Consider the following 27,265-nt stretch of genomic DNA (forward strand, 5'->3'; position numbering starts at 1 on the left):
CTACAGGAAGAGGACGGCGTTAAAACAGCTCTCATGACCTTTTTTTTTTTTGAATCAGTCGGGTAACCCTCCCCGTCTTCATGTACAGAGAACTCTTATCCTTCATCAAATCAAAACTGATGAGTCATCAAAACATTCATCCCCCGTACAGTGTGTGTCCATCCAGACATGAGCTAATCACACCTATTTGTTTTTTTGAACCAGGCTGTAAACATGTTCATCTCTGCTGTAAAAACAGGCTTTTTAGAATGGGTGTGTATGTGACTTCCTGTGCTTCTGCAGCCAGCCTCTAGTGGACACTCCAGGAACTGCAGGATTTTGCTGACCACATATCAGAGGATGGATCCGAGCCTACGAGGAATATCTGGTGGGAAAACTGAAGCTGTGTCAAGTGTGAGCGTCGGTGTGATTGCTCACCTGATGCGGGTGAAGGCGTAGAGCAGGTACGCCGCCGTGTTGCCACGGTCGTCCAGCATCTTGTCGAAGGAGAACACGTAGTCGTTGATGCGGTTGTGGGAGAGGTCAGCGTATTTGATGCAGCCGAAAGCGACCGCCCTCTGGGCCTTAGTCAGCTCCTCCGGGGTCAGGACCTGCAGAGACACCAGTTCATCTTAATCCCTCGTTAAATATTCTGCTGAGTCATCAGCTCGTTATTACCGCTGGCTGTACGTCATCGTAGGGAGAGCAGAGAGTGACTGAGCGAGGATGTGACACAACATGACAGGGTAACCAAACTGAACACAACACCTCATCAGATAAAGGGACGGGTCGTAACATGACGGTGCCTTATCAAAGATGGCGGAGTTAAAGAGGCTAGAACCGAAGAATTTAGGACGGGACAGGAGATGACATCAGAGCGAGAGATGACGAGACAGAGCTGGGGATTGAACCCCCGACCTTCAGGTTGAGAGATGACCAACTACCGCTGAGCCACAGCTGAAGTATGTACGGATGTAACCGTGCTCAAACCCTGTGTGGCCTGGAGCAGTGTGAGTGCAGGGGAGGGGGACTGGGGGTGGGGGTCATGCTTCAGCACGGTACGGGACAGCTGGGCGCCGTGTGAGTGCGCCCTAAGAAGAGGTTTGAGTTCCGCTGATTAAATTTCGAGACACAAATCTGAAATCTGTTGAGCTCAGCTTCAAAAACACAAACACAGAACCGAAGCAGAATCCAGAACAACTGGAGAACAGAACTCGCAGGCGGGGCGGGGGTGCGTGGAGGCCGGGGTCGGGGTTTGTTTTAATGAGGCAGGGTTAGCAGATGGTAGACGTGGGCGCCGACCCAGACGAGAAAAGCCAGAAGAGTCTGCAGGAAAGTGTTCTGGCAACCGTCTCACAAAACCGGCTCCGCATTCAAATCAGAGTTCAACTGGAGGCTCCAGACGACGTTAACCAGGGCGGCGCCGGGTCGGGGGTTTAACTTGTTTTTATTTAGACGCAAAGCTGCGAGTAGAAGAAGAAGAAGAACAAACACATGAAGAGAGAGGATTTAGAGACGAGCTGGAACGATGGAGAGGTGAGAAGGTGGAAAATACTAACAAACAAAGATTCAAGTCTGAGAGCTGCAGAGGCGGCGTGATGATGGCGGCGTGATGATGGCGGTGTGATGATGGCGGCGTGATGATGGCGGCGTGATGATGGTAGCATGATGAAGGCGCTCTGCTGCAACGAGTCAGAGATATAACGCGCACACATGAAGCTCTCTGTGGACGCCAACATGACTGAAATCTTCTCTAAACGTCTGAGAAAACATCTCGGACACTAAACTTCAAACGCGAGGAGAGAGAAGGGGGAGGAGTTACGTCAGACGTGTCAGAGTCTTCTCTCAGCAGTAAACCGCTTTTCAATCGCAGAAAAGCGTTAGTGACATTACGGCGGTTTCCTCTGGACTTCACTTTGATCCAGACTAAAGCTGCCCCTGAAGTGAACACTGAGGCACGACGTCCAATCAGCTGCTCCCGATCAGGGGGATGAATTTCTCTTTGATATTTTGTTGGTGGCTTGTTCATTCAGTTAAAAGACTTTCCCAGCAGCTTCAGTCGAGTTTTATAACTTTGATGTTTAGTCTCAAATAGTTTGGCGTCTCTTTCACTCAGAATCCAAAACAAACAAACAAATAAAAGATAGAAATGTTTGTGTGGCTGCAGACGACGAGGAGGAGAGACGATGGAGCGAGCACACGCAGGCGGCTCGCTGCAGAGCTGATGAGAGGGAGGACGTGGTCGTCTCTGGATGTGATCAGAAGGATCCAGAGTTTTGCTCGCTTCGTGCGGGAGGAGAAGAATTAACGGCTCCCGGAGAGAGAGGCGGTCATTACTGTCAAATCAGCAGCCTCGTCGTCCAGGAGAAATAACGAGCTGCGAGGACACAACCTCGGACTAAACGGCCGTTATCAAACCTTCAAACACAGGACGCGAAGGAAAGACGGAAAAGGATTCTAGCTGAGTTCAAGACTTGAAGCAAATATTCAGAGGAGAAACGAGAGGGAGGAAGCAGACGATTAAATACAAATATGTTCAACAACAACAACAACACAACAACATGTTTGTCTCCTGTGTTCAATCTTACGAATCATTTGTCACTTTTATCCAAAGCGATGAGGAAAGCAAAAATTCTCAATATAACGTTGAGCCGGTCGGTGCTGCGTCCACGCTTCCTCACCTTGTCTCGCTCCTTCTCTTTCAGTTTGTCCATGCACCTCTTCAGCCCCTCCTCCAGCAGGTCCATCAGCCTCACCGTTTCTCCAGAGCGAGTCTTAAACTTCTTCCTGCGAAGGAAACACGAGAAGGAAACACAATGAATCTCTGGAGCTCAGAAACAGAAGAATACACTGCATGCGGCCAACTACATACTTGTCCTCTCCCAGCACAACTCCAAATCCTGCGTGCTCCACCCGGGTCACCTTGGGGTCGTACCAACCAATCATCTGAGCCGCAGCAAACACCACCTGGAAGTGTGTGGACTTCAAAGAAACAAACAAACAGATGAGGTGAGATCAAGCCTCTCAGTTTGTCAGGTATGAGAGCAGTTATCAGGTCAACAGGTGTTGCAGCGATGGAAGCGGTCAAGAGAAGTGGTTCAGATAGAAGTGATTGTACCCGACCTAAAAAGCCTCTGCATGTTTCTAATAAGCTCCACGAGCAGAAACGTGCTCAAACTAGGATCAATATTGGAGATGCTTTTGAAAAATGGAGAGAGGTTAGAACACAGAAAGGTTTACAGACCCATGCAGAGCTGGATAAACACTGAAGCTTCAGAGTCCACCACATGGTGACCTGAGTGAGCATCCACTCTAGAGAGGGGGGGGGGGGGGGGGACAGCTCTCTATGATGTTTAGAATTTAGACTGCAGTACCCATTTTAAACACCAGGGGGCAGAGACTTCTTTCTGCTTCCTGAGGTTCAGACAAACTTGTGGGTCAGTGAACATCTTAAACCTCACCTGTCCGCTGTCTGTGACGTAGATGATGATGTCAGCTTTCTCGTCAAAGATTCGCTGACGGATGCAGCGAGGTCGGACGTGTCGTAGTGTAACCGCCGTCCGACTTGACGATGGTGAGTGGGATGGACTGACCCGGGGGAAGACGATTTTACGGCCGTCGTCCATCTGACTCAGGCCTGAGGAGGGGGAGAGAGAGAGAGAGAGAGAGAGAGAGACAGGGGGGGGGGGGGGGGGGGGGAGGGAGGAGAGAGAGAGAGAGAGAGAGTGAGAGAGTGAGGGAGAGAGAGAGAGGGAGAGAGAGAGAGGGAGAGAGAGGGGGGGGTGGGAGAGAGAGGGAGAGAGAGGGAGAGAGAGGGGGGGGGAGAGAGGGGGAGAGAGAGAGAGAGAGAGTGAGAGAGTGAGGGAGAGAGAGAGAGGGAGAGAGAGAGAGGGAGAGAGAGGGGGGGGTGGGAGAGAGAGGGAGAGAGAGGGGGGGGAGAGAGGGGGAGAGAGAGAGAGAGAGGGGGGGGTAATCAGGGAATGTTTTAATGGTAGAAAAAGAAAAGAGGAGACAATGGAGAAATGGAGCATGAATAAAAAGTGAAGTGAGGGAATAAAAGATTTCCAACAGAAGATGTAGGAGAGGAAAACGATGAGGTAATATTGCCCTCTTGTGGTCACACTCAGGAACTGCAGACTCATAATTCAAAGAGTTTTAAAATCCTCTGACGTCGGCGATGTTGTTGAAGTTTGACTTGTTAAAATAAGTCTAACGCAGGGTCGAGCCAATTATCAGGCTGCATGGAGAGTGACCATTCATGGATGACCCTGATGAAGGTCACAAGCTGAAATACGTCGCTCTAATAAAGTCTTCACTTTGCCTCCTCCTGGACTACTGGCCCCCCAGAAGCAGAAGCTCCGCCCACTCACTACAGGATGTAGTGTGTACGTTTACTGCCAGCTAACACACGCTAACCCAACAGGAAGCAGACCAACTGCTGAGCTCTACAGAGTCTGAGTCCTGCGACCTTTGACCTGCTGTACCACTGACCTCTCTCGTCAAACTCCTTCACCACATCGTTCATCAAGTCCTGGTAGAAGGACTCTCCTCTCTCGGTGAGGGTGATGTCCAGGCAGTCGTACACCCTCTGAAACTCTGACACACACACACACACACACACACACACACACACACACACACACACACACACACACACACACACACACACACACACACACACACACACACACACACACACACACACACACACACACACACACACACACACACACACACACACACACACACACACACACACACACACACACACACACACACACACACACACACACACACACACACACACACACACACACACACACACACACACACACAGTTTGTTGTTAAGAGCGGCTCTCACACTCAGACACATGATCATACCCCTCCAGCTGTTTGGGTCGCTCATCGTCTAATGTAACAGATCTGTCTGTGTCCTCTAAAGAAATCCAGACATCATGTTTGCAAAGTGAACTGGAACATCTGTTCCTGAAGGATTATTACATCAGCTGGTTACCTTTCCTGGAAACATCACAGATCAGGTTCCAGGCTTTGATGAAGTCCGGCTCTTTGCTCTGCAGCTGGACGACACACTGATACGCCCGCTTCTTAAACTCCTCCTCCTCATCAAAACGCTTCTTTGACTCCTGGTGGTACAGAGGAGGAGGAAGAAGAGGAGGAGGAGGAAGAACAGGAGGAAGAAGAGGAAGAAGAGGAGGATGAGAGAGAAGAGGAGGAAGAAGAAGAGGTGGAAGAAGAGGAGGAGGAGGAAGAAGAGGAGGAAGAAGAGGAGGAGGAGGATGAGAGAGAAGAGGAAGAAGAGGAGGAAGAAGAGGAGGAGGAAGAGGAGGAGGAAGAAGAACAGGTGGAAGAGGAAGAAGAGGAGGAAGAGGAAGAAGAAGAGGAGGAGGAAGAGGAGGAGGATGAGAGAGAAGAGGAAGAAGAGGAGGAGGAGGAGGATGAGAGAGAGGAGGAAGAAGAGGAGGAAGCGGAAGAGGAGGAAGAGGATAAGAGGATGAGGAGGAGGAGGAAGAGGATGAGGGAGAGGAGGAAGAGGAGGAGGAAGAGGAGGAGGAGGAGGAGGAAGAGGAGGAGGAAGAAGAGGAGGAGGAAGAGGAAGAGGATGAGGGAGAGGAGGAAGAGGAGGAGGAAGAGGAGGAGGAGGAGGATGATGAGGGAGAGGAGGAGGAGGAAGAGGAGAAATTACACACAAAAAGAAAATAAATGAGGACAACAAACAGCAGGGTGGATGATGTAGTTAATGAGGCTCAGAGAGAAACGAAGGAAGAAGACAGCAGAACAGATAATGTTTGCACTTAGATGTGTGTGTGTGTGTGTGTGTGTGTGTGTGTGTGTGTGTGTGTGTGTGTGTGTGTGTGTGTGTGTGTGTGTGTGTGTGTGTGTGTGTGTACACATTATTTGTCATCACAGAATTACTTTCTTTCTCAAAAAGTACACGGCAGCCATCTTGGATATGTGTGTATGTGTGGGGAACTTTCAGGAAGGTTCAGGAGTTACTGAGGGGAGACGACGCCATGTTGGTTCGTTTTGAATCCATTAATGTGTAAAATAACTAAATTCTGATTTCTTCTCTTTCATCCTAAATGTAAAGGATTCACGGGATGACCTCCACACAGGTGGAGCTTTAAAATCGAGTAAACTACAAACATGAGAGAAAAACAGAAACGTGAAATGTTGAGTTGAGGAAAAGACGGTGGACTGGTTACTGACCTTGTAGAATCCCTGAAGGTCACTGATGGGCGGGCAGACCGTTAGATAGTCTGGAAACTTATCCTGCAGGTGAGCGATCAGCATCCCGAACTGAGTCCCCCAATCACCCACATGGTTCAACCTGCAGAGACATTTAACCATCAGAACGCCACGTGGTCACGGTCGACGTGCTGCACAGAACGCCATGTGGTCACGGTCGACGTGCTGCACAGAACGCCACGTGGTCACGGTCGACTTGCTGCACAGAACGCCACGATGCCACGGCTGACGTGCACAGAGCGTTCCGTTTGCTTCATCTTGTCTTTTATTGATCTTTGCACTAACACAACACTGAATTTGCCAGAACAACCCCCCCCCCCCCACCACCGGATTGTTGATGTTGTCTGCCTCCCCCCACCCCCTCGCTCCCTATCCCTCTTCCTGCATCTTATCCCATCTCTCCCCTATCCCTTTCCAACCCCGGCGCAGTCTAGACCTGTGAAGGCTGTTTCGTCATGAGCCGGGGATCCGGCCGAAGATTTCTGCCTTTTAATGAGACAGTTTTTTCTTACCACTGTAACTTTTGCTGCTTTGCTAAAAGTGCTCATGATGGATAGGCCGGGTCTTATAAGTAAGGTCTTTAACCTGATTTTTGTAAAGTGTCCTGAGATAACACTTGTTATGAGTTGACACTATACAAAATAAATTGAATTGAAAAATTGAATTGAATTTGTATTTGAATGTAATACCGACACTGAACACCAGGTGGACTCTACTCCACTCTGATCCTGAACTAAAAATAAACAAACTGAAGACTCGAGAGGAAAACAACATCAGACATTTGTTTTGTTGCAAAGCAGGAAATCGAACCGACCTGAGAACGTCGTATCCCAGGAACTCAAAGAGGCGGCACATGCTCTCCCCGATGATGGTGGAGCGGAGGTGGCCCACGTGCATTTCTTTGGCGATGTTTGGAGACGAGAAGTCCACGACCACCTGAGCGCCACACAGAGAAAAGAGAGCTGCAGCTTAAGTTTGAGAAGTTTGATTTTTAAATAATGTTGCAGCATTGTGTGTCATGTGATGGTGACGGACCCTCTTCTTGGCGTCCAGCGGGGGGGGCTGCACGCCGTTAACCAGCAGGTTGCTCAACAGCTTGGACACAAACTTCTTCTCCAGGTGGACGTTGATGAAGCCTGAAGACACAAAGACAGAAAGTGAGAGCACTGGGAGGATACAGACGAGCGCTGGAGGTACTTCTAGGTAAATATCACCCCCCCCATCCCGTCCCCTCCCATCACATCCTTCAGCTTCGGAGCAGTTTCAGCAGACGGCTGTTCATCATGATTCTGGATGAGAATGCCTCTTAAAAAGACGTTTTTTTCTCTCCTCTGTAACTTTGCTTAATGTTGCTCAGAGCTCATGATGGAGTAATGTCTGAGTCTTTGTAACATAACACCAAGACCATGGACATCAAGGGGGACAGGGCCTTCTCCATAGCTGCCCCCTCCCTCTGGAACTCACTCCCTACACACATTCAACACTGTACCGACCCTCCTACTTTTAAATCACTGATCAAAACTCACCTCTTCAAACAAGCTTTTAATGTATGATTGTGATGTATTTCCTGTTTTCTGTAGTTTTACCTTTATGATTTGTGTGTAATGTTGTCTTTTAGTCTGTCCTTACTGTGCTGTTCTTTCTGTTTTTAACTAAAGTGTCTTTGAGTTTTTGAAAAGCGCTTATAAATAAAATGTATTATTATTATTATTATTATTATCACAAGTACTCAGAACTCATCCAGCCGCCTCTTTGCTCAGTTTGTATGAAGAAGCTGCGTCGCCATCTAAACTTTGTTGAAACTTAAAGAGTGTGTGTGTGTGTGTGTGTGTGTGTGTGTGTGTGTGTGTGTGTGTGTGTGTGTGTGTGTGTGTGTGCTTCGTTTGGAGACGCAGGTCAGGTGTTTGTGTCTCTACCTGGTCCTGCGATCTCCGTCTTTTGGATGAGCTCGTTGGCTGGAAGGTTCTGGATGATCTTCTCTGCGATCTCTCTCGGGTTGACTTTCATTCCCTTCGCCTTCAGGATCTGCAGAGCGAACACATCACACAGTTTCAGTTCAAATCTGATTCAACACTTTTTTTATTCCAGAACAAACGAACGTCCAGGCAGGAAAACATTTTGACTTGAACGTTCAGGTCGATACAAAAGTTAAACTGTAGACACATGGAGGATCAGCTGACTCTCATGTAACATGTGGCGCTCTCACCTGGGACAGAGCCATGGCGCTGTTGCACTGGTAATCTCCAAACTTGGCCTGCTGGTTGGGCGACACGGCCAGTGGAGGGTCGTCCAGCTCGGGGCAGGAAGCCCGGATGGCCTCGCCGAAAACCTCCAGGAGCCGCTGATTTATGTTCAACATGGCTTTACTGCAGGGAGCGCTGCCTTCCTGCAGGACACACACAAAGCAGATTAACGATGACACATGAAGAGGACGCTCGACTGAAGGAAACATCACGTTTGTTGTTGTTGACGTGTTTTGGCAAAAGAGGTATCACGTCATGAATGCGTTATGCTTCCATACCCGCGTCATTCTGTAGCAGTTTTATTTCAGTGTAAACTTTTTAATTTGTTCTCACAAGTTCCTGATTTCTGTTTTTTCTTAATCATAAATCTCCACTTCAATCTATCTCACAGTTATAAGACGTGTACAATCACTTGCTAAAAGTTACATCTTCCTTTGTTGGTGAACTTTGGAGCAGATGATTAGCAAACATCACTCCAGGACGGTTCCAGTGAAGAGGTCGTCTGAGGACACATGCTGCAATGATTCAGGGATCTGTAGGAACTGCAGTAAGCTTTTAATACTTCTGCTAAAGTGACAAATCTGAGTTCTGAGAAATGAACATGCGAGTGTGTTGCAATGCTCCTTGCGTTATATTTATTTATACCATTCGAGTGAAACTTCTTGGTTGTATTTCATCAGGTTGTGTTGCACTGTCCTTATGTATGTTTATCTGTTGTGTTTTTGTGTCCACTGCTGCAAATCAAGTTTTCCTTCCAGGGACAATTAAGATCTGATCTGAAACTGAAACTGAACTGAAAGCATTCAGCGTGTCTTTTTGCATTAAACGGTCAGTATGTGAACACCACCACCAGGGAGCTCCCGATCAAAACAATAACAAAAGATGACGACGAGGCTCCCATTCTCTCTGCCGCCCTGTTTGGATTGTTTCCTTCTGTGAACTTTCTACAGTCACTCACCCTCTTCAGGATGTTGAGGCGGTATTTGAGTTTGGTGTTTTCGTCTCGCAGCTCTTCGAGGCGAGGAGACGGACTCTGGCTCTGTGGGTTTTTAAGACTCTCGATCTCTGCAGAAAGACTCTTGATTTCCTGCTCCTGTAAAAGTCAAAACAAAACATTTTAATGTAACTGTTGCTTCTGATAACCACATTAGGCAGCAATCTTTTAGATGCTTCAGTCTGCCTGTTTACCCCCAAGAACTGAGTTAACATCAAGTTCACACAGCTGACAACAACACAACTTTTGAAAACGTCCCAAAAACTGATTTTTATTTTTTTTTAACAGAAGAGGACCCAGTATCGAGCCTTGGGGTACACCTCAGGAAACTTTAAGATTTTTGGGTTACAAAACACAGACGACATATTAACACCTAATGCTGTGGCACAAAGCTCACCAAAACGCCCCAAAGTGCCTCACTTAGTTTACAAATATGCAATTATGAATCTGAATTAAATTATCCCTGGTGTTAATCAAGAAAAAACTATTTAAAGGTTGCCAAGAAACCTTAAGAAAAGGCTCTCCAACCTGTCTGAGAATTCTTCCATTTTGAAGTTTCAGTAGTGTAAAGTAACCTTGTGATATCTGCCTGTAAATCCAGATGCAGCAATAAAAGGAAGTGAAAATTAATTCTCCTAACGGTGACAATTTACCAAAGAAATATAGAGAAAGAGAAAGCGGCTTTAGTTGGAGCAATGTCATAATGCCAGAAGCTTAAACTTTTATATGATTCTTTTACAAACTAAACAATACCGATACCTGTTTGAATACCACAGCAACAAAAGTCCTAGACACCTAATATTGAGAAACACTTTGATGTTAAAAATGTGACTGAAGCTCTGAAGTCAAGCCCCAAAAATCCTGTATCTGTCAGGCCGTCGTTATAATAACGTTGAGTGTATTGTTTTGAAACACATGGTGTACAAAAGCATTCTGCCAACCTCAAGCCCTTAGAAGATAATAGAGCTGAATAGGGACCGCCCACTTTTTCGGCAGCTCTGGTTCCTTAAGTAAATTTTCCAGTAACCATGACAACCATCTAACCCAATACTTGTGAGTACAGTACATTTGATACAGCGCAAAAACTGCATTAAAAGACAGAAAAAAAAGTAAAGGTACAAGACTGAACATCATTCTTCTTCCGGAGTCAATGAACTACACATCCCACAATGCATTGCGAATGATACCTGTTCTTCTTAAATGTAACTTAAGTCGTTGTCGTGTTTATACTGTTAATGAAACTGTGCTATGTTGAAGTTTGTGTTATCAAATATAAACTACATTCAATGCAGCATAAAAAGGTTATTACCACTTTTACTGTTAGCTAAATAATTAGATAGCATGCTAGCGGTGATTAGTTATGGGAAACATTGCCATGGTAACAGCGAGCTCCACAAATCAGAGACGTGGATGTGACACTCTATGGACGTGGGTAGTGTAGTTCTTTTCCCCAATATCGTGAATAAACCAATCTCGTGGTCAGTCTACCTGTGATGGTTATGACATCATGACTAATTAAGAAATCTGTTATGGAGAAAATGAACGGGATTTTTACTTCCTGAACCACATGACTGGTGAAAAAATCTGGTTACATCGGCGCTTATCTCAGATAAAGAAGCCGATACTGATAGTCACTGGATATATCAGTCGGGTTCTAGAAATAACAAGTGTTGGGGTTATATCAAGTCAACTTTGGTTATATTCTTTAATAATTACACTTAATTATTAATAATATAAATAAAATATCATTAAACTATGTTTAATCTCGTTTTGAGGCACCAACCTGTAATCAGGTAAATATAACCAAAATATCACTCAAATCAGTCTCAAATTAGTTATTTAATTACTAATATTATTAATAATGAATAACTATATTTAATAAATTGAAGGTGTGAAATCCGTACACAAAGCCTTCGCACCCAGCTTATATCACAATGCAAATACACCAGTAACCACAAACAACTGCTCTCTTAAATTATAACAGAATTTATTTAAACAAAGCAACATCAATCCAAAATCAATGAACTTAATCAAACAAATAACTATTATAAACTAATCTAAGCAACAAACACTATCAAGCAAAGGCTTGTGGAAGGTGTGTGTGAGAGAGAGAGAGAGAGAGAGAGAGAGAGAGACAGAGACAGAGAGAGAGACAGAGAGAGAGACAGAGAGAGACAGAGAGAGAGAGAGGCAGAGAGAGAGAGAGAGAGACAGAGAGAGAGAGAGACAGAGAGAGAGAGAGACAGAGAGAGAGACAGAGAGAGACAGAGAGAGAGAGAGGCAGAGAGAGAGACAGAGAGAGACACAGAGAGAGAGAGAGAGAGAGAGAGAGAGAGAGAGAGAGATGTTTATTACCGGTAAATGTTTCACGATGAAAGGGATTAAAGCAGAAAAGTTAAGTTTTTTTTTCTGTGGCAACATTTCCCCAAAGTCTGTAAATCATGGGAAATGTTTTTCTAAAGCTCAGAGCTGACACAGAACATTACCGTCGACTTTATGAGTTCCACAAAGAAATGTTTAAACACCACTGAGGTTTCAAAAGGGAGTTTCCTGTTAAGAGTCCTTAACTTTTTTTTTGTTTTTATCAGTGAGCCAATAAAGATAATCCTCATTCTTTACAGCTTATCTGATTAAACAAAAGACTCTGACATGACATTTAGTGCGAGTAAGAATGAAACAGAAAGCTTCCTGCTCAGTCTGTGAACATGATGCAACAAGGAGCAAAGTTACAAACTGACCCTGAAATGAAAGTCCCCAAAACCAAGACTTCACATTTGTCCTTGAACTTTCATAAAGCAAAAGAAGGATTTAATAATTTACCTTTAAATGCAAAACAACTGAAAGAGTTAGTTAATTATTAGTCCTAAAGAGGAGTCATCATCAACTCAATTTAAGGTTGGTTTTTTTTTATGCCAAAAACACAGAAATTCAGCGTTTACGGATCTTTGAAGGTCACGATTCGCTGACTGTTGATATTTCAGATCAGAGAAAAACATTTAGTTGTTTCCTCTTGATGCTGATAAATAAAAAGGATTTTTTTAAATTATGAATCTAAAGATTACCGTTATGCTCATTGTTCTCGTTTATCCTCATAACAGGAAGTAAAGTCTTTCTCTGTTTTAAGGACACTTTTACATTGAAAATCTCTCGATTGTGAAATCTGACAACACATAAAACTGTTAAAACTAAAAACTTTTCATTAAACTGTAACTGTGATTCTTTCAAACATATTAAATATTAAACCAGTTTAATAATCATGAAGATGATTTGTTACCTCTCAGCGTCTCAGTCAGAAGACTCTAACGGCATCTGGTTCAGTTCTCGTCTTTAGTACAGCAAGGGCAGATCTGCTGCTCAGCTGGGACATAACAACCAATCAGCTTCCACTTCCTGTCGGTGATGAAGCCCTCAGCCACCCTTCCTGGCTACATTAACCCCTCGTTGTGTCCTCATAAGACTCTTATCAAAGACTCAATAAAGTGAATGATTGATTTTATAGCAACGATAACGACACCATGCAGTCGACCTGCTAACAGAAATCAAATCTTCAGTTTCTTTTAAAAGCTGCTCAAAGACACAAACGGTTCCACCAATGACAGGAGGTTTGAGGTTCGATTTTAGGATCAGGAGTTTGAGGAACAGCCCGAGGATTTAACTGCTTCTTTCACTTACTAAAGAAATAAAACACTTTGAGGTTTATTTTGAAAACACCTGGATGTGAAAGAAAAGCAGTGGACTTGGCTGGAAAAATCTTTAAGTGAACATTTGGAACAACTGTCCCCCCCCCCAATTCTCTGGACCACCCCCCCCCCTCAGACATCCACAATGCCACATCTTAGCACTTGAACCCTGTCTGTTCTCCGCAGCCTCCCTGAACTCTTCATGGCCCTCCATGCTTTGTTACCTGTCTCAGTCTGCTCCCTCCACCTTGTGAAGTGTCCTCTGGTCCTTTAAAAGATGATTTATAAATTATGTTCTGTCTTGTATCGATGCAGAATCGAATAAACTTTCCAGTTACCCGAAACAGACTTCACAGCCACAGAGCTGTCAAACTGATTCTATGAAAGCCCCCAACCACACGGGTTTCCTGGAAGAACAACACTAACAATAAGGGTGGTGGTTAAGTTAGAGCGAGTCAGAGTGAAACTGAAAGCACAAACAGTGGTAGCAATTCCTTCAATGTAACAGCCCAATTTTAATCCATAATTAGAAAAAAATCACAGACAACATCTGGATTCTTGAAGGTGAAGATTTTCTACTTTTCTTTGTCATACATGAAATTATTTAATCGTTTCAGTGTTTTGTTTCGAGATTTAATTTAAACCCGTCACATGAAGCTGCAGGAAATTCTTCAATCAGTATTTTTAACTTTTTATAGAAACAAAAATTTAAGAGGAATACAAAAAGACAAAACCATCATCATCATTAGCTTCAAACAATCATCTAAACACTAAAATGTGTTTTTAGTCTATATCAGCTGGAGCCGCCTGCAATCCTCTCTAAACACCACTAGATGGCGCCAAACACCAGGATGATAAAGTTTCTTTAACTTCTGTGTTTGACTCGTTTGTGAGATATGTAGTGAGTGATTTGTGACCAGAAGAAACGGGAATAAAGTTATTAAAACATGACTTTATGTAAATATCTGCTCTTTTAATAATAAACTGATAGTTCATGTGAAACTCAGAGCTCAAATAAAATCAGTAAGAGCCAATTAAAACCCCATCCTGCTCCTCTCAGATGTGAACATAAGAGTAACAAGAAAGCCAAAGTTTAATTTTAAATAAAATGAGTGGAGTTTGGTGTGAGAGGATCCAGCTGAGTGTAAGATTCGTGATGTTTCTGTTTTAATGTTAAGCAGGATCCGCTAAAAATGGACACTTACTTGAATGAGGTTTGACTCTCACTCATCTGAAAACAGGTGTGTAGGAATTTGTCTGGAACAACCAATAGAAAACAACCAATAGAAAATAACCAATAGAAAACAACTGATGAAACTGAAATGTAATCTTACATAAATGGCGTTTTGTAAAACAGGTTAAGGCCGAATTTGAGGATAGTGTTTACCTAATGTGCAGATAGTTTTAGATTTCCTCTATGATGTTTCTGTTTTAATAACGAGCAGGATCAGTTTAAATGTAATATTTCTTAAACGAGGTTTGGTGCTGGGTTAGCAGCTGACCGCCTGTGTGGAGGAATGTGCCTGGGACAAGTGACACGAAGTAAATTACAAACTCGGACAATCAATAAAACAATAAAGTTTTTGATGTTTCAGACGAATTTAAAAGTTATCACTTCTCTGTGAACATTTTACATTTTATTCTGTGGTGGATTTATTTTTACTCCTAAGAAGAATTAAATTAAACGGTTCTGGGGTTTGGCTTTGCGTCTCCTTCACCATCTGACTGGAACAGATGACATCACAGCTTAATTTAACATTTTAAACTAAAATACGTTTAGTTTGACAAAATGTGTTTCAGCCGAATTTAAGTAAAGTGTCCATCTAATCGAAAGAGATTCTTTCATTTCTTTTGGGATGTTCTTGTTTTCACTTATGAGCAGTATTTCATTGAATTGACGCTTTTTTGAATGAGGTTTGGCTGCGCGCCTCGTCACACCGGCGTGTTGTCATAGTTAGCCTGCTAGCTAACGTTAGCTTGCTTGCCCACAGAGCGGCCGCTTACCTGCTGCTGCAGTCGGGCTGTGTACTCGGCTAAAGGGTCTCCCATCTCTCTGAAAACACCGGAGACAAACTCTCGAGTGGGCTGAATGTGAATTCTCGTGGCTGATGACACAAAACTGAGGACAGGAAGGAGTCAGACACTTTGTAATTGTACTTCCGCTGCAGGGAACGTCAACTTCTTCTTCTTCGTATCTGCCGGCGGACCGTAAAACAGCAGCAGGCGGTGAACAGCGCCACCTGCTGATTTGATGGAAAATAACTAAGTTTTTATTTGTTATCACAAATTTACGGACGTTTGTACATTATTGGTTAGACAACTTCCACAGTGATCCATCTTTTTATTCTTATTTATTATATAACAAAATAAAACAGAAAAATTAAGACACTAAAACAATTAAGACACTAAATAGTGTAAAAATAGTGAAATCCTCCATCATTAAACTTAAAGAATACAGGAAAGTCAAAAACTCTAAACCTCTACCCTCACAGACCCTCTCCTGGACCCCCTGCAGTGTGCCTACAGAGCCAACAGGTCTGTAGACTTAAATTTAAGAACCCTGAACATCACAGTCCATCAGATGTTTCCCCATTTAAAGACCAGGTATCCTGATACCCCCGCCACCCCCGCCACCCACCCCCCCACTCCCACCCTCAGAGTTAAAATGTGATTTCTTTAATTTGAGAAAAACGAGTCGGAGGATAGAAGAGAAGAACTTTTTTTTTATTTGTTGTGAAACTACAAAACATATCGTTTGTTTTTTGTGCTGGTGAAATATTTACAACTCTGGTCGACAGTACAGTGTCTGAGAATAAAATTCACAGCTTCTCGGGACTCTCGCGATAAAAAGAAAGAAAAAAACAAATAAAACAGGAAAAGCACACCCAAATCACAAAGTGCAATAAATACAAGCTGTCTGCGTCTCTGCGTGTCAGCGGCCGGGATTCAAACAGATTCATTAGAAAAACAATCAGAGGAGGAAACAAAAACTGAAACTTCAAAACACAAACCAGAAGGATTTCACATCCCGCACGAAGACGACATGTCACACTAACGGCGTTCCTCTCTGAGCGAGCGAGGAGCCACGTTCCTTCACACATGTTGATGTTTATAAAAGCGTGTTTTGTTTTTTACTGATTTAGAGGTCGATCGTGACGAACGCAGTCCTGTTCTATAGAAAGTAACACAAACGTTTCTCTACGTTTAACCATCTGCTCTCGGATCAGACGGCGGCGTCCACGTCAGCGCCACTTCCTGGTTTACATCACAAGTGGAAACACGGCTGTGAGCTCGCTCCACGTGGACGACAGTTTGATCCAAAAGCAGCAAAAAGTACCAAAAACAAAAAGTCGAGCACAGTGACCGGGCAAAAAGTCAACAACCGACGGAGGACAGAAAAAAGGTGAACGACCTCTGACGACTTCAAGGTCATCCGCCAACACGAGACAGAAAGCAGCAACAGTAACTGGAGCCTCCGCGTTGATATCTGAGCAGTCGCCATCTTGTTTTCCTGAAGCGTCAGTCACATTCTCGATGACGCTACGGAGCCCCACGAGGGTCACGTTTGTGCTTTTTGACTCTTCGAGTGTTTCTGCGTTTATTTCCCTCGCCGTGCTCACTTCATCTTCGTTTACTCATTTACAACATTTCCCAGAATGCATTTCAACAACTGGCTATAAACTCTTTTAGTGTTAGTAAACAGTGTGACTTTTTTTTTGTTGGTGGGCGGGGCTTAGCTGGAGGCAAAACAATCCTATTTAATCCACGTTAGCCTACGTTAGCTAGCAAGTCATTTTAGCGAAAGAACACACGAGTTTCTCTGAACATATGAGGTCACTTCCTCTCCGTGACCGGCGTCACACTGACCAGCGGGAGGTTTGGGTCATTGTCAATAGAGCAAACCGCTACATCATGACGGCGAGCTGCGCCTGCGTGGCGTTCTATAAAGTTAACCTCCAGCTGATATTAACCTCACTGACAACCGTTAGCCACACCTGTAACGTTAGCTTTGTTAGGAGGTTAGCAACATGCTACGTGTTGACGGCGGGCGGTGGCGGCTGTTAAACGGAGACATTACTGTTATTCCTCCTTCTATTCCCAACGACACAACAAGGTGACCTTTAACCCTCCTCTGTCGCCTGCTACGCTGAGGAGTCACTTCCTGTTTCCCTCTAGCTTAGCTTCGTTTAGCCTCCAGCTAACTCCGTGACGTCATCGTGACATCATCGTGAAGAAGAAACAAAGTTGATGTTTTTGCTGGGTCACCATGACGAGTGACTTCCTGTTTGTGGAATAAAAAAAGCTTCCTGCACGTGAAGGAACTTTCTCCACGATGGCGAGATGGCGCGAATATCCAGGAAACAGGAAACGTTCAATAATACATGATACACTGACAGGCCAATCACAGGTCTGCTTTTCTCCTATTGGCTGGCAGCTGCTCGCCTGCAAGGTGTGTGTGTGTGTGTGTGTGTGTGTGTGTGTGTGTGTGTGTGTGTGTGTGTGTGTGTGTGTGTGTGTGTGTGTGTGTGTGTGTGTGTGTCATACAATCAGTTCACAGTCAGGAAAAACACATTTTCATCTTCACTTCCTGTGTGGACATTCTTGGTGAGCTCTTGATCTTTTTTATATTTTTAAAACCCACATCGAGTTTCTTTTAACCTTTTTTATTTTTTTTATTTTAAACTTTTCCCGCCTACGTTTCTTAAAGTGCAGCCTATCCGAACAAACTACCTGAGTGTTAGTGAGAGTTAGTGATGATCCTACGTTTCGCTGACGATGTGAGTGTTTATCTGTGAGGGTCGATCTGACCTCCCATCATTTCCAGTTCTTTTAGAGCCGATGAGACGAAGCAAAGACTTCCAGTTTTCCTCCATTACTCCCAACGTCCACATACTCTGCTCACGCTGCGGTCCATCAGCGCCACGGTCGGACGTCGCGCACCCTACCACACCGGGTCCGTTTAGAACTACAAGATCACAGAAGAACTACAAGATCACAGGAGAACTACAAGATCACACAAGAACTACAAGATCACAGGAGAACTACAAGATCACTGGAGAACTACAAGATCACAAGAGACCTACAAGATCACAGAAGAACTACAAGAGGAGAACTACAAGATCACAGAAGAACTACAAGATCACAGAAGAACTACAAGATCACAGAAGAACTACAAGATCCAAGAGAACTACAAGATCAGGCGAGAATAAAGAGAAAAACGTGCAATCAACATGTCTCTTTGTCTTGCTGAGGATGATTTGTTGTTCATTCTGTTTTGACGTCATGTTGAGAAAGTGATGAAAAATACAAACAGGAGTCTGTATGTGGTGTTTTATTTTGAAATTGACCGGACTCTCTGTGCGTTTTCTTCTCTCACTTCCTGTCGATCTTTTCTGTCCAGCTTGACGTGTGTTTGCAGACTCACAGTGTATTTAAGACAGAGCAGAGCGTAGTGACGCAGCGCTAACTGTGGAAACAGGAGCATTGACTCGAGTGACAGTGAGGGCCGGCGCAGTGCGCTGTGCTGACAGACGGCGGCGTGCACTGAGTATGTGGAAGTCGGGAGTCAGAGGAACTTCATGTGTGCTCAAGTTTGTTTATAAAGTTTAAAAAAGAGGTGAAACATCTCGTACGTTGAGATGTTTCTTCAGTACCATCGTTTGTTGTTTTGTGCCTTCGTTAGACGTTCATATTTATATATTTAGAGTCATAATGTCAGTATAAAAACAAGCACACGTGTGACTCTGGAATGATTGGAAACACGTACGAGCCTATCAACAGCCGGTTAGTAACAGGAAACAGGAAGTGGAGCTCTAACAGTGCTATCACTAACAAACACGATCCACGTCACGCCCGGCGCCTCCTTCATGGTTTCTACTCCGACACGCCGCTCGTCTTCTGGCTTCTTCATGTCACCGCAGAGCGCTCGCTTCGTGTCTGAACAGCAGGTGAGACTCAGGAGGAAGGAAATACTTTGAAATGATTCTCTACACGTCGTCAGCCGGCAGGTCGGGGATGCTGCTCTTTGCTCGTGTGAAGAACGCCATCTTCTCTCTGGAAACAGACAAACAGGAAACAGGAGGGTCAAACGCTACATTCAAACCTTATCACTCGTTTCCTTAACACAGTTCTCCTACTGAGCGCTGAACATGACGTCTGTGAATGTTCTCATGATGGATTCAGAGTTCACAGCTTTAAAAAGATGAGCTGGTCATGTCTGTAAAATACTAAAACGTGCTTTTTATCTTTTTTTTTGTTTCTGAAGCTCGCCGTACGCCTGAAGAGAAGTCGTGATGTCATCTCACACTGTGCGATTAAAATGTTTACGACACACGACCAACACAAGCTAACGATCAATCACATCTCCTCTGTCTGCAGATAGTTTCTTTAACGATAGGACGAGGGAGACGGAGGAATAAGGGCGTGTCTGCTGTTGCCATGGTGATTTCAAATCAAACACTGACCCACCATGGGACAAATAGTGCAATATTGCTTCAACCTGCTTTGTTTACACATTTAATTACAAACTAATAATGATTGTGTGTGTGATGTTTTCTACTGTACTTGTGTAGGTATATATATATATATATATATACACATGTGTGTTTATGTATATATTTGTTTTTATTCTATATATTTATATTTTTATATTTCAGGCATGGCACAGAAATTTCGATGTTCTCTAGAGCAATGACAATAAAGTCTATTCTATTCTAATTCTATTCTAAGATGCTCTCTGGCAGGTTAAATCAGTGGGGGGGCGAGACCAGGAGTCAGAGAGTCAGCTCGTGGCTCCGCTCACACGGTGTGACGTACGACCCAAATATCCAACAGGATCGGACGTCGTGCCTCAGCGTACAAATTTGTTCTGTAAATGTGATTTACAGACTCAAAACATGAACACTGTTTCATCTCAGGTTTATAATAATAATAAAATGCTTTGAATAAACCGATCCCGAGGTACCCTTTGTTCCCCTCCACACGAGGAACAAGCTGTGCCTCATATCTGAAGTTAAAGGGGGTCTGTGAAGTCTCACCTGAAGGTCTGGACTTCAGGGACTTCCTTGCGGCTCTGGCCTCTGATCTTGTGGACGTCTTTCGCTGCTGCTCTCATCATCTTCTCCACACGCTTCTCCTGCAGCTGCTCCTCTCGGGTCTGAACGGGACACACAGGAGACTCAAACCCTGGTACAAACCCTCAGGTGGACTCATCTTCACTTAGACCTCTGGATGTTGACTCACCTGTTTCTCGGCCTGCTTGAGCAGCAGACGGAAGCGTTCGTCCTCTTGGACCCAGGTGGGCAGCTCTCTCCGGCCCTGCTGTCTCGCCGCCTCCAGCTGCGTCTTCAGCTCCCGCAGAACCCGCAGCTCCTGATCCAGCCGGGCCTGCCGAGTCCGAGACACCTGCAGGTCCAGCTCCAGGTCCAGGGAGGTCCGCAGCAGACCGTCCAGACCTTTAACCTGCACAGGAGGCTGAAGGGGAAACAGAAAGCAGAAACATGTTTCTCTCTGTGATCAGCTGTCTTTAACTTCCTGCTTGTTGAGTCTTTGACAGTTTAACAGTGAAGGTCCATCAGAGAGTCTGTTAGAATCTGAGTCTTAAAGTGAAGCTGCTTTAATAATTAATAACCAGCTGAATGTTTCATACAGCTCTGACGCTGTTTGTTTACAGTCCGGCTGTAAAGTGCACCTCAGAGTCCCTGCTGGGGATCCTCAGAGTCCCTGCTGGGGATCCTCAGAGTCCCTGCTGGGGATCCTCAGAGTCCCTGCTGGGGATCCTCAGAGTCCCCGCAGCGACCAGCAGGGCACGCCGTGCACAACCAACCTGCGTGCTCAGAACATTGAACAAATTAAGAAACCGTGGCAGACTGAAGTCCTTTTCACAGACGGTTTGGGTTTGAATCCGTCCCCTTTACTGCGTATCACCCCCGCTCTCTCCTGGTATCCTGTCTCTCTTCAGCTCCTTATCGAGCCGTTATTGACGGGACAGTGGATGAGAGAGCGAGGAATGAAGAGCAGGAAAGAAGCTGCAAAGTGGAATCAGACCGCCCGCTTGGAGGATGTAAATGGAGCACACAACATCACCGCTAGGCCAACTCACGCCTCAGTTTATCTGGATTTGGTAATCCACATTTTTTTCCTGCTAAGGATCAGATCATCCAGATCCCTTTAATCAGGTTTTTTTTTAAACAGAGCTCGAGAAACAAAACCGCGCCGACTGAAACGACTGATCTGTGTTGTTTTGAAACAAAACAGGAGTTGCATCATGAGAGTACGGCGGCTAGTCATCGTCACAGCGGCCGTGGGTTTGAATCCGACCTCGGCTGCACGTCATCCCCCTCTCTCTCCTGTCTCTGATCAGCTGTCTTATTAAAACCCTGTAACTGGACTCTGACTCGTTTACCTTCTTCATACGCACGCTGCGTCTCTCGGAGGCGTTCCTGACAAACGGAGACTTCCTGGAGAGCGTGGAGCTGTCGCTGTCGCTGCGGTTAATCTGAAACAAAAAGAGAGAGAGAGGTGTTACTAACTGTCCAGGTGTTTCCTGGTTTCCTGTTGTTCACTCAGAGTTCTGGTACCCTGCAGATGTACTGGCTCTGGGGTCCAGGGGAGAAGGTCTTGGACCGGATGATGGTGTTCCCCCTCATGAACGGGTTCTGCTGTCGGACGTCCGGGCGCCGTTCCTTCGGTCGAACCACCGAGTGGTGGCGTGACGAGCTGTCTGTGCTCGTCTCCTTGTTCACCTGGACAGAAAAACCAAGGACAGAGATGATGAAACTGAACTCACCGCTCGAGGACTTTTAGATTCCTGTGAAGGTTCTGAAACCTCGGAGGAGACGGTTTGATGTTTCTGACCTTTTCTGTGATCGCTGCTGTCGGGAAAGGAGGAGGAGGTTTGGTCACATGCTCCTCCTCCTCCTCCTCTGCTTCCCATTGGCTGCTGTCAGGATAGAACCCCTCCTCTTCCTCCAGAGGCCCCGCCCCTTCCTCTCCGTTTCCTTCTTCATCATCAAACATGTCTGCCTCCAGGACGTCGCCGTGCCTAAAGATTGACCACAGAGACGTTTTTAAATCCCTCAGTAACATGAAGAGATGATGATTCAGTCTGCAGAGATTCTGTTTAAACTATCACAGGACGCCTGAAGCAGATTAAGATTCAGACATTTTATTTGACTCTTTTCTGATTGTTGATCGCTAGACTCATTTATGTGTACATCTACATCTCTTTTCCCGGTAGTTTCCCAAACCAGCAGCAGCTGTTTAACATGAGTCGAGTTAAGAAAGTAGAAACACTCACCACTCATCGTCTTCAGGAGCGCCGACTCTGGACACGCTGGAAATCACTGCAGTCTGAAACACAAACACACACACGAGGATAAACACACACACACACACACACACACACACAAACTATATATGAATCATTGAAAGGTCTTGCAGCATCTCAGGTGACTGCAGAGTATTTCAGATCCAGCCGTTTCAATCAGATGATTAAATCGTGTTTCTGGATTCTTAAAGATGGATTCCGCCTCGCTGTAAATAAATCATGTTGAATCTAAACTCTAAAAACTTTTTAAGATCAGAGTCTCGTCTGTACCCTGTTGGCGGCGCCGGCTGCTCGCCTCTCTTTCTCCTCTTTGCTGATCTCAGGCATGTAGGCTCGGCTCAGCAGGTTGTACCACTTTGTGCATCTCTCCTCCGAACAGCTGACGTCAGCCAGGCTGATCTGAGCGCCCGCCTGCAGGGAGGGGGGGGGGGGGGGGGAGGCGTGAGGCGGAAGGAGGTTAAAACACGGTCAGGGTGACCCCCGCCTCACATGTAAGATGTAGAAACACAGAGTCCACTCACCAGACAGTCTTCATGACCCGACTTGCTGGTGTTGCACACATCGACCCGCAGCGTCTTCTGCCGCAATGCACTGTGGGATATCTGCATGCCGAACACCTCGTTGACCTCCACGACGTCCTGAGGCAGAGCGCCACGTGTTCTGAAGAGGCAGCGGGTCGTCTCCACACAGGGCAGCGCCGCCACGCGCACGTACCTGCAGGACAGACGTCAGAGGTTAGCGATGCTTTGAAGAGACGGCGCCACTTCTTCCAAAGTGAACATCCAGATAAAGCAGCTCCACTCAGCGTCTGCAGGGTCATTAAACATGCAAAGCAACAAACGAGCGCCGCCCAAGGACAAAGTAAACGCAATAAACTCCTAACTCTGTTAAATAAAAAGAGATAAACGGTCTGAATGTTGACCGTCTCTGTGTCTCATTTTAATATTTAAAATACTTACCTGCGTTTTCTTCTCTTTCTCATCCTAAAGGCTTTATATGTGATTTTTTGATCCAGCAGATGTCGCCCTTGAGCACCAGCATGAAACCAAAACAACTCGTGCTGCATTGTTGTGTTAGCATGCTAATGCTAGTGATCTTTATTATGCTGGTATCTTCACACTGCATGTAAATTTACCTGAAATGAGCGTGATCTAGAAACACAGTTAAGCAGTGAGTACAGTATGTTATTCTTCTTTTCTCTAGTCCCTCAATTAAACAACTTTTATACACGAGGGGAGGAGTCAGCCGGCCGTCCGGGCGATGTAAACAAAGTGAAGATAGGACTCTGAAAACTCTGAAAACATCACAGACAGTGGGACTCGGGTGTTACACCCATTGTAGACAGTCATGACTCACAGAGTTATTTTCAGAGGAGATACTTGATTTATATATTTAAGAGTGAAAAATCACAGATAAAGACTTTAAAGGATAAATAAACAAATATTTCTGTTGTATCAGATGCACCTTTAAGACTTTTTCTCATCTAAAAAGTCAGCTGCCTCCTACACACCAGTGAGTGTTAAATACAGAGACATGAACCTACAAGGCCGCAGAAGCAGTCGCCACCATCACGTCGCTACATACGGGAACCATAGCAACGCATACCAGGCCTCCGCTATGAGGTCATCATGGTGCATTTAAATCAAACAGTGGTGTACAGATCAGTAAATAAAGCGTGTGGAGGGCTGCTTTGACTCCTCAGTTAAAGACAACAGGTGAGCAGAGGAGGTGGGCGGGGCGACTCGCGGGCTGTTGGTCTGAACTTCACTACGACCAACAGGTAGCTAGCAGGATTACAAACTCCCCCTGGTGGACACAGAAGGTACTGAAAGAGCTGCTCACTATCTGACCGATGATGACACAACGTACATTTTCTGGTCAGCCGGCAGACAGAGGGCGCTGCAGTTGGACAGCTGCATGACGTAGACGGTGAAGCGTTGCTCTCTGGACTCGTAGCGGAAGCCGAGTTGAACCTGAGAGCAGCCCAACGCCAACCGCTCCTCGTAGGAGCCCAGGAGGAGGTCGGCGGGGAGGCCCAGCCTGCAGGAGACACACGCACTGAGTTACTGCTGAACCAGAACTCAACTTGACGACAGAAAATAAAATGTGTTGTGTAAACATCCTCTGTACCTGCGCTCCGAAGGCTCGTACACGCCGCTGTCACCAGCCACCGACTCGTCAGACACCGCAGAGGTCACGCCGATCTTCTTTGGCCCCGCCGCCGTCCCTCGAAGCTGTGGAGTCGAGTCTGAGGACGAGGGGACGAGAGAAAACATTTTTACACACGAGCAGAAAACACCTTCCTGCTGCTTTATGTGTTCATCCACCAGAGAAAATAGTTCCCTTTAATAACTCCTCTCCTCTCCTTGTTCTTTGTTTTTTTTTGCATACTGCACAGGACAGACATGTGAACAAATCTTCTGAGACTCTAAACATTACTCTGGTTCTGGTGAACTGGTATTATCTTTGTGTCCAGAGAATAATAACTTTGTCTCTCCTGACATCACTGCAGCACTGTGTGGTAACAAAGCGACCGTTAGTGATGCACGTCTGCTGCCTGTGACGAGTTAAGAGTCCGGTCACATGTTCAGAGAGTGAACAGGAAAGCAGACACCACGTCGTACACCTTTCACCTGGAGCTGCAACCTGAGTCCTGTTCAGCTTCACTGAGCTTCAAACTGTCTGTGATCCAGCTTCAACATCAGGACGGAGACAAACTATAATCCACACTCGACTGATTTACAAGTTAACCACAAAGAGGAGAGAATCCGGTGTGAGGGGAAGTGGAGCGATGCATCAGGGGGAGGAGTTAACGTACTCCAGCAAACTCCAATGAGAGACAGTCCACATCTTTTGATTTAAAGCAACAATCTGTAACTCCTCCTCCTTCAGTCGTTTCAAAGTCAATCTAATAGAACAATAAGAGGGGAGAGAGAGAGACAGAGAGAGAGAGAGAGGGGAGTGAGGGGAGAGAGCGAGACAGAGAGGGGAGAGAGAGAGAGGAGAGAGAGAGAGAGAGGCGAGAGAGAGAGGAGGGCCTGGATCCTGGATCCTTGTCGACCGCCCTCTCAGACCTCCCAGCATGCCCTCATGATGCGTAAGAATTTTTCAATCAATCTTAATTTGTTAACAAACTTTATCTCCAGAAACTCAAACACCTTCTCTTTGTTTCTTCTGTTTGTTCGGAGGCAGCTCTCCACACATCTTCATGACGTTTGACACTCTTTCATTGTTTGTTTCTGATCAGGGGAAATCCTTCCTACATCAGACACTCATGTTTTTTATCTTCAAACTTTGTTTCACTGAGAACAAAGCCAGTTTGATGTGGGAGAACTTGACGAGTCAGCACGCACAGGAGAGGAGGGAAACCTCCCCTTTGTTAGAAACTTCTCGACATTAAACATCAAATATATGTGAATTAAAGCTGAACATCTGAAAAAGCTTAGATCATCATGAGTGTAAGATCTTTTCATCTCCACCTGACTTTAAATTGAAGGCTCAGAAAGTTGTTTTTAAAAACATTGAAATATTGAAAAGTTTGTTTTTCTTCATCGTCTCCGCTCGTCTTGTGATGGAACTTAAACTCTAAAGGTCTCTAAGTTTCGTTCTGTAGGAGATCAGGGCTGTGAAGTCTGAGTGATTTGATATGTGATGTTTTATTCAGCCTTTAGTGTCTTTTAAGTCGTTTTGTTCTCTATTGAATATATTTTATATTTTATAGATCCTGAACATCCTGCACAGTCTGAATGATGAGCGCTGTGGGATGTTTTGGTGTTTTCACTTTGCTCCTGACTTTACCTCTTCCTTTAGTTTTAGACTGTGAGAAACTCCTGCATGTCGAGGACACAGAATCAAAGAACATGAGCTTCCTGTTTACCTTTCACGTCCTCGCTCAGCGCTGTGTTGTGGTTCTGTTTCTCCCCCCGCCTCCTGTGACCCCCGTGCTCCTCCCGCTCCTCCTGAGGGTCCAGACTGAGCTCCAGCTCTGCCAGCCTGCTGTGGAGCTCCAGGTCCAGGCTGAGGCCGCCGGGCCCCGTCTGACCTGCAAACGTCTCTCCTGACAGGAAACTAGTGTCTGTGACCAGTGGCGAGCAGGGCGGGGACAGCGAGGAGAGAGAGGAGCGCGGGGATAGGGAGCTCATGGAGCGGGGAGTCTCTGACAGTCTGAGCGCTTGGATCCTGGACGACCCCGACTCCGTTCCGACACCACCTCCTCCTCCTCCTGCACCTCCTCCGGTGGCGTCTCCCCCCACCCCGCTGGCCTTCTCCTCAGGCCTCGCCGCATCCCTCCCCCCGCTGGCTGTCACCACCTCGTGCTCGTGGATGGTGGTGATGGAGCTGGAGGGCCGGTAGCCGCCCTGACCGCCCTCCTGCAGGAGGCTGTCCAGCTTGTTCTGGAAGTCCGGGTCAGCCAGCTCGGGCTGCTCCAGGTACAGGTCTGTGAAGCTGAGCGAGGAGGCGGAGCCAAGGCTGGAGGTGGTGGCCAGAGAGCCGCGGCTGGACGTCAGGGAGCCTCGACTGCTGCCGGAGGAACAGGACAGAGTGCTCGCCGAGAGGCTGAGGGAGAGAGAGATGGGGGGGTTAATATTTCATTTAAAATCCTCTTCACCTGAAAATATCCAGAAAATGTTACAAAAAGAAGAATGCGAGAATCAGTTTCTCTCTGTTTGTGTAAAACAAAAATACAAGCTTCATGTCTGTTTGTGTTCTTTAATGGCAATATGCAGTTCATTGTTCATTTTGTTTAGAAGAAAAGCCTTTTTATATGTCTGTA

The 27,265-nt window shown here is 45.6% G+C and overlaps 2 protein-coding genes across 2 annotated transcripts in view; both read right to left on the bottom strand.

Annotated features, from left to right (window-relative positions):
- Window positions 1–417: 417 nt before the first annotated feature.
- On the bottom strand, window positions 418–15,322 carry rars1 (arginyl-tRNA synthetase 1; the record flags this gene model as incomplete). The annotated part of the gene is given in 16 exon segments (XM_065962892.1): window positions 418–590; window positions 2,661–2,766; window positions 2,852–2,961; window positions 3,441–3,505; window positions 3,508–3,528; window positions 3,531–3,578; window positions 3,581–3,616; window positions 4,471–4,575; window positions 4,994–5,123; window positions 6,208–6,328; window positions 7,061–7,182; window positions 7,282–7,382; window positions 8,163–8,271; window positions 8,453–8,632; window positions 9,448–9,582; window positions 15,168–15,322. Coding segments are annotated over 16 exon segments (1,607 nt in total), but the record flags the coding sequence as incomplete, so codon positions are not given.
- A 544-nt stretch (window positions 15,323–15,866) lies between these two features.
- The window catches only part of wwc1 (WW and C2 domain containing 1), a 37,894-nt gene continuing 26,495 nt past the window's right edge, over window positions 15,867–27,265 (bottom strand). Inside the window, exons 11-22 of the mRNA XM_020658832.3 lie at window positions 26,369–27,048; window positions 24,622–24,739; window positions 24,361–24,531; window positions 23,013–23,205; window positions 22,762–22,902; window positions 22,462–22,514; window positions 22,020–22,206; window positions 21,743–21,907; window positions 21,568–21,660; window positions 20,406–20,636; window positions 20,201–20,319; window positions 15,867–19,217 (exon numbers count right to left, since the gene is read on the bottom strand). Of these exons, the coding sequence (XP_020514488.1) occupies window positions 19,151–19,217; window positions 20,201–20,319; window positions 20,406–20,636; window positions 21,568–21,660; window positions 21,743–21,907; window positions 22,020–22,206; window positions 22,462–22,514; window positions 22,762–22,902; window positions 23,013–23,205; window positions 24,361–24,531; window positions 24,622–24,739; window positions 26,369–27,048 (2,218 nt within the window). The 3' untranslated portion in view covers window positions 15,867–19,150. The remainder of the gene's footprint in view (window positions 19,218–20,200; window positions 20,320–20,405; window positions 20,637–21,567; window positions 21,661–21,742; window positions 21,908–22,019; window positions 22,207–22,461; window positions 22,515–22,761; window positions 22,903–23,012; window positions 23,206–24,360; window positions 24,532–24,621; window positions 24,740–26,368; window positions 27,049–27,265) is intronic.

The sequence above is a fragment of the Labrus bergylta genome, chromosome 14 (assembly GCF_963930695.1).
Source record: "Labrus bergylta chromosome 14, fLabBer1.1, whole genome shotgun sequence".
NCBI lineage: Eukaryota > Metazoa > Chordata > Actinopteri > Labriformes > Labridae > Labrus > Labrus bergylta.